The 7,561-nt window shown below is 48.9% G+C and overlaps 2 protein-coding genes across 2 annotated transcripts in view; both read right to left on the reverse strand.

Annotated features, from left to right (window-relative positions):
* Positions 1 to 656, reverse strand: part of TMIGD1 (transmembrane and immunoglobulin domain containing 1) — a 3,982-nt gene extending 3,326 nt beyond the window's left edge. Inside the window, exon 1 of the mRNA XM_009278164.2 lies at positions 578 to 656. Coding sequence (XP_009276439.1) covers positions 578 to 656 — 79 coding nt within the window. The remainder of the gene's footprint in view (positions 1 to 577) is intronic.
* The window catches only part of BLMH (bleomycin hydrolase), a 36,648-nt gene that overhangs the window by 25,757 nt on the left and 3,330 nt on the right, over positions 1 to 7,561 (reverse strand). The gene's annotated exons all lie outside the window — the stretch shown is intronic.

Consider the following 7,561-nt stretch of genomic DNA (forward strand, 5'->3'; position numbering starts at 1 on the left):
TGGAGAATATAATTTATTAAACCGGCCCCCCAGCCGTCCCCCAGCCAGTCTGAGTCCGGCTGTTGGAGAGTTGCAGTTTGTCTAACGTACAAACCTCAGGACATAGTAAATGAAGAACCAGGATGGGAAATAAATTTCTGTAACGGGCTGAAACTCGCTACTGTAGCCTGTGTCATAGATGAATGAACTAAAAACATAGCTCAGAATATAAAGGCACTATAGTCCTGTGGATATAAAAAAGTCTGAAGCGCCCTGTCTCTTCCCTGGTGCTCCCAGGTGGCCAAAGCTATCACACTTTTCACTTCTCGGAGCAGGTTTGAAAACGGTGGCCTTGTCATCCCTGTGCAGCTGCTGCAATAACGTTGGAAAACGCTGAAGCTTCCCCATTCCCTTCTCTGCTACTCTCAAAATCAGAGGCCATTTTTTAGACAGTCCTCTGGGGATGACCTCCAGAACATCTGAAAGCTGGGATGCTGGTGTGGCACATCACCCCAGGCACTGCCCGACCCCGGACAGTTTCGTATGTCGGCATGATGGGGCTTGGACAAAGCCACGACGGATTTTTTCCATTGCTTACCTGTGGCTACGCATGCCAAAAAGCAAATGGCAAGGACAGGCACGTCATGGGGGACTGCGAGGCTGCTTCTCTGCACCATCTCGGAGGAGCCCAGCTGCCGTCTGTCAGAGAGAGGGTCACAGCGTTGCTCGCCGGGGGTTAATTGCTTGCTGCTGTCAGACACCCCGGGGAGAGCCCTCGAAGATGGGGACAGGGTCACCAAGGAATAAACTAAATCGACATGTTGCAGGACCTTTTCCAGTGCAGAGCAGAATCAAGGGGGTTTTACGTCTCTAATCTCCATTTCATGAGTTCGTTGTTGCCAATCAACTGTCTATCGGGGGAACCCGTCTCTGGGATGTGTAGCACCGGACTTACCTTGGGAAGAGTCTCTGGAGAGGCTGCTTCTGATAGCAAGTGCACAGCTCTTTCACTTCCTTATAAATAAGGTCTGAATTTTAATATTTTATGGTAGCTCAGTAAGAAGTGAGTCCATAAAATGGGTTCAAGGCCTCATTCAATTCCTGGATTTCTGAGCTCCCAGAATACTGCAGAAAAGTATTTGCTGGGCTCTGCTGGCTGTTTTATGAGACTTGCCGAGGCAATGAGTAACTAACAAGAGAGTTCCTGCATCAGCTATAAAGACCTTCAGCCAAAAATAATACCTTTCCCCTCTCAGCTTTCCGGGTGTTCATGACACCGTTTCAAGCTGTACAAGTTTATCCTAGATTATCCTAAAGCAGGATTAGACTCCAATTTGCCCCTTCCTGCCCGAAGCTCTGTCGCCGTGTCCTCCTTTGACTGGAAAATGAGAAAATGCACCGATTCAGACTTTGAACTGCATGTTGGCAGAGGAGAGAGCAGAGGCACTGTCCTGCTCACCGGTGTGTACCCCCAGGGTGCTCCTGTGGTTAGCTCAGCCCCTGGGCACCCCCCAACATAGAGCCAGGGTTCCCCCGCTGCTGGGACAGCGGTGTGCACTGGCTGCGTGTCTGCAGAGGGCACAACTGAAACGCTCGGCTACGGGGAAAACGGCGTCTGAAATTGCCTGCTTATACTTCAGCAGGATGACGGTGAGGTGGTTGCAAGTGATGGGGTCCTCGCAGCCTCCAGAACGTGTTCTCACCGCTGTCGGTGTCCCCGCAGGCCCAGGGCACGTCACTCGTCAGGAACTGGCTCAACAGAGCCATAAAGTGCATTTCATGAGCAGAAGGAGCCTGGGACGCGTCCTCGGCATTTTCTTCGCCTGTAGATGCGGTGGCCCAGCTCGGCGGCGCAGAGGTGGGCTGTGAGGGCTGGCTGTACGCAGAGAGCACACGAGCGTACAGCGCTGTTTATTTGTGGGGCTGTTGCAAACTTGGGTCACCTTTGAGTGTTTCCTAACATAACTTCTTCTGTGTTCATTGCTTTACCCTTAAAACTAACAGGGAATAATTTTCAGTTAAAAAAATAGATATGTACAAAAGTCCCTTAAAGAGACAGTAGTCAGCCTGCCTTCTAGAAAACTGCTGTATTAGAAATTAGTGTCCAGCCTTTAACTCACTTTTTAGCTTCAAACTCAATTTAAGAAATTTTAAGAACTAAATTTAGCTTCTTCCACCATTTTTAGGAAGTTATATGTCCTGTCCTTGTAGCATTCGACTAAATGTTGGCTTATGGTCCAGTACAAACGTCAATCAAAATGCTCTTCCTAAGAGTAAAGTGATCTTTGTGGTTTGCTGTTAAGCTGGGTTGAAATAGAGAAGGAGGCTGGGAAACGGCTCATGTGCTCCTGCCAACATGTGCTCCTGCCAAGACGTGAGCCAAAGGCAGGAGAGCGTGGGGAGGTCCGCGCTCCCTCTGGTCACTGCGTTGCAATGATAATCCAGGGGAAGAAGGAGGTGTTTAGAGTAAGTGAGGATGTAAAGAATGAAAGTATGGAGTTTTGGAGTATTTTTTTAGCCTGGAAATTAAAGTAAGGGAAGAGATTGTCAGACAACAGCTGTCCTGTGGTGGGTTTGTCATGATGCAAGGCACAGCATCAAGTGGGACCTGGGAAAAATTCTGTCCCAGGTTTGCGGCAGGTCTGTGACAGGCAGCAAGGTGAGCTCAGGTTCATCTGGTTTACGTTTTTTAAATGAAGGCAATGGCAGCATCCTGTTTTGCAACGGGCTTTGAGATCTGCTGAAGGAAGAGAGACGAGAAAAGCTGGGTGTTACTTGGCCAGAGGCACTGAAAGGCAGCATTTTTAAACTGTAAGAATTACTTTCGCAATCACTTTTTACACTTTTCTTCTTATACAGGGCGTAATTATCTTGTGGGTGTCTAATTACTGAGGTCTAGAGTGTTGTGGGTTGTGTTGTCCGCCTTTCCATTACGTTTAGGAGGGATGTAAACCTCACGTTCTAGAATGTAAAGCAGCCACTAATGACTCAGACTGGGAGGAACCTCTTCAGTGAGGCAGATGCTCCGTAACTCTCCACGGCAAAGGATCCAGCCCTCTTGGTGGAGGTATTTGGATCGAGCACTGTCAAGGCTGGATTAGACAGACCATGGGCTAGAGCCACAGTAATCCACCACACCGGTTCCTGCTTGTCATCCTTATGGCAACAGCGGACCAACAAACCCAGAATAAGACTGCTGTTAAATATGACTCTGAACAGCCCCAAAGGGAATTAATTAATAAACACCAGGCTATTCCTGGGTGTAATCCAAGCCTTAGAAACCTGAGAAGAGAAGATTTAGAACATGATAGAGATTGGGCAGAAGTTTCTTTTCCGCTGTGTCTCTTAACCTCTGACTCCAAACTTCACAGCAGTTTCCAGGTTCCACTTGGTTATCCTCAGTGCCTGCAGGGGTGGGGGGCACAACTCGTAATCCCCTGCATTTTCACCGGCATATGGGAACTTGATTTAGATTCAGCAGCGTTGTGAGGGCTGAAGGTTGCTCTTGGAGACTGAGGCATAGCAGGATCTGCACAGACCTGTGGAAGCCGGGGATCGTATCTATGGGTTGGTTTGTCAGGCAAACAATGCCTGTAACATGGCTGTAATCCCGCTCCAGAAAACACGTTTCTGCAACAGTGCCTGAGGCTCTGCTCAAAGGCTGCTCCTGTCTTCCTACTCATTGTGGTTCCCCACTCCTAATCCCTTTTTAATATGCGGTGCTACATATTTTGCAACACTTCCATTGTTGGAGAATGACTGTAACACCCAAACCCACTGCCTCCGCTTGCCAGATATCTGAGCTGGAAAGCGAGGCTGTCAGGGAATGCTACTTGAACTTACTCAGCACTCCTGTTCCCTCCCACAAAACCTATTTTTCCCCAAGTATCAAGATTATGGAGATGTGATGTGCCCTGATTTCTCAGACTCCCAGCCCATACCCCACGCATTTTCCACTGTTGAGATGGACAGATCTCAAGTATTTTTTTCATAATTTTGTTAATAATTCTATTTTCTGATGGTCCTTCTATAAAAGGTCCCACACTATGCCACTGAACGCAGAGGAATGATAAGTGAGTTTTATTCTTGGGAAGGAATAAGAAGAGCGAAAAGAGCACTAAATCAGTGCATATTTTGAAATTTTAAAATAAATTGCTTAGAGGGCATTAAACATTCAAATGAAAAGTAGGCATTAGTGAAGAAACAGACCCTGAGATAAGTAAAGCTCAAGAGAAGCCTTCAGGATGGCGAAGCTCCAGCACAAGTGTTGGACGCAGATGCCATCTACTGGATACCCACCCATGGGAGCTGGCAGCCCTGCAGGTGACTGTCCAGGGGGGAGGAACATCACCTTCTGGGAGCCCTGGAAACAGGATGAGATCCCTGTGATCACCACGGCAGCAGCTCAGAGGCAGTAAATCCTGCGGAAGGCTAAAGCGATGCCACACTCATGGACAGGTCTGCTGAAACCTTCGGGTGACCGGCTCAGAGGAGGAGGATGCATTTCTGAGATGGTAATTCCCCTCGTGTTTTTCTCCTGCATTGTGGGATGTCCCCTGCGGAGTCTGTGCTCCTAAGTGATGCAACAAAGAACCACATCCTGGGCTTTTACTGATATTGCTATACGCATATTTCTCTTTCAGAAGTGTGAGTAAATTAGGCTTAGAGAACCTCAGTCATCACTTTAACCAATTGCTCCTGGATCTTTTAAACTCTCCCGCTTTGAAGTGAGTGCAAGAAACGGAACCACGTTCCAGGAGGGCAAGTCTTAACCTTTAATCAAGAGCATCGAGGCACTTGCCAACGTTTCCTGTGCGGTGAAGAAAGTATCCAAGGCCTGTAGAAACTCTCAGGACTGTGCATGAAAGCCCCACCAAATTGCTGCAGTGCAGTACGCACGGCTGTGTTACCAGCAGCCAGCACTGGTCCCCCTCTTCCCTGGCCGCGCTGGGTTACGTCCGGCACTGGTGGGTGCCTGCAGTCACCAATCTTGACTTAGAAGACTCAAGATAGGACACTAGTGTGGCCGTTGCTATCCGACTCTGAGAAATATGGTCCCAGCTAAAAGGAAATGTGAAAGGAACTTGGCATTAAATTAGCAATATAGATCCCCTGCAGGAGGTAAAAGTGACTTACCTGCATTAAATGCCACTTAAATCTTGGCCCTTGTAGTTTCCCACCTAGGGGGTCCTGGTTAGTAGCTTTCAGCTTTCACACCTAGCAGCGCTCAGGGAAATTAATACTATTAGTCTTTGCTTTGCGTCATCCACTCATGAAACTCCATTTTCTACCTGATGGAACCAATTTGCAAGGCGGTCTCCTGTCTCAGCCATGGGGTAAGGCTGTATCGTAGCAGTGATTGTCTGCCAGGTTCCCATGACTTTGTTCCTTTTCTGGACAGAAAACATGCCTCTGCCACTGATGGGCGGGACTTCAAGGGGGTTTTGTTTCCTCTGGGAAACAAAAATGGCTGAGGATGATGCTAAGCTGGGTGCCTGTTTCTTGCCTGATTTAGATGCTCTCTGATGGTCAATATGGGACGTTCCCTAGCAGTATTCCCAGATCTGCCTCTCTCTCAAGACTGTACTCTGCTGTGGCTGCTCTGCAGCCTGAACCTCAGATATTTTTGTCTACCTAGGAACTTTCATCACCAGTGGGATTTCTTGGAAGTGCTCTGCTGGAAAACCAAGTGCTGATTTGATCTTGTGAAGTGCTGCCAAACAACATTAGCAGTTTTAACTTCCCTGCTGTGGCATCATCCCTCGTTCCCTTTGCGAGGAACCTGCAAAGGCTGAGCTGCTCTATCGTTCCAGTTCATGGGGAACCATTTGCTGCCAATCTTCAGGAGGAAACCACACTCCTCCTCTGTGGCTGGAACCACTGCAGAGAGTGTCGTAAGGCAAAAGCCACAGCCCATGAGTAACCACCTTCTCGAGTGCCAGGGCTGCAGCTCTCAGCAAGCACGAGCACAGGGCAGAGCTGAGGAGGAGGAGGAGGAGGAGGAGAAGGAGGAGGGGGAGGAGGAGGAAGCAGGGGAGGAGGAGGAGGCTTCTTGCAGGTCAGTCCCTAATCTGCGGACTCGCTCACCCCGGGGATCTGGAAGGCAGAGCTCTTTTAGGTTGGCCCAAGGAAAGGAGAAGGTTTTGTTGTTACTGGCTGATGAGAAAATGGGTGGATGACTCATCAGTCTTCTGCCACATGCTGCTTTTACAATTGGTTTGTTGAAATTCCAGACAACCGGGCTTTTATCAGCTAAAAAGGGAAATGAGCTCAGTTACTCTCTGTAAATCCAGAGCAATTTATTTGTAGACAGAGGACTTAAAGCTACGTAACAGTGATCACTTTTGAGACAGCCAAATTCCCTCTTGACATTCCTTCTCCCGTTTGGTTTAAGAACGTCCTGATGACCAAGGTCTTTCGGCTTTTCCAGTTTAATTAGATGTGGGGCATCTTTTTGATGGATAATCCCTGTTCCCTGCTTGTCCCTCTCCTAATAACCGCGCGGCGCAGATGAGCCCCAAGAAAGAGAAGCCAATTTACTCTCCTTTTCCTCGGGGCCCTTTTGATGCTGTACCACGCTTGGCTTACACAAAAGTTTGCATCATCTGATGTCTCACGCAAAGGATCCCAGAATGCAGTGAGATGAAAGAGTCACACCACTGACAGTTCCCCTGAAAATCAGTTTTATGTGCTAGACTGGGAGCTTGTGTCTCCGACAGGAAATGCCAGAGCTGGGAAGCAGATGTGTACATGAGATACTACTGAAAAGTTAAACAGGAATCGACAGGAATCTGCTGTCGGAGATGGACACTTTCAATGTTTTACAGACTGCAACGCAGTTTTTGCAGAGTAAGCTATTCTGCTTGTTATTCCTTATCATCTCGCCGGCCTCAAAAAAGGAATTAGCGAAGATCTGAATGGAGGACACCCCGAAGTATATATAAATATATACTATTGTATTTATATATAGAGAGAGTATATATATAAAAACATATACTATTTATACATCTTCTCAGGCACACAGTTCTGCAGTAGCTCGCCATACAGCAACAAGCAATACGGAACATCAAACGGTGTTAAAATGTCTCTAATCCCCCGGAGGTCTGGTCTGAGCTGGCAGCGCAGTCAGGGCAGGCCACATGCGCTTCCCGCCAGGAAGACAGGCACCGGGAGCAGCACTTTGGCCCCTGTGAACCGCAGCTTGTCGCAGTGCCAAGGCAAGAGGCCACCGGGCTCCTTCCACCTCCAGCCACGTTTGCGTCTTGTGTTTAGGCTTTATCTTTTGGAGGGGATTTTGCTGCAACAGCGTGTCGTGACACCCCTCCGAGGTACGGGGAGCATCGCCATGCGCTGGCCTTTGCCCCCCTGTGTGCAGTAGCTCGGTCTTGGATTGTTCTTCATATCTGCTGCACCGGTGAGCGCCGCAGAGAGGGTCCGTGGGCCCCTGCCCTGCTCCTGCGGGGGCTTTCGGGAGGGGAAATAGCGCGGAGAGCCAAAGGCCGCTTTCTCCCGAGGGGGGAAGAAAAATCACCTCTTCGGGGAGCGCAGGTCGGTTCTCGCCGCCTCCTCGCGCTCCCTGCTC

This window comes from Aptenodytes forsteri, unplaced genomic scaffold (genome assembly GCF_000699145.1).
Source record: "Aptenodytes forsteri isolate BGI_AS27 unplaced genomic scaffold, ASM69914v1 Scaffold66, whole genome shotgun sequence".
In the NCBI taxonomy this organism is placed as follows: Eukaryota; Metazoa; Chordata; class Aves; order Sphenisciformes; family Spheniscidae; genus Aptenodytes; species Aptenodytes forsteri.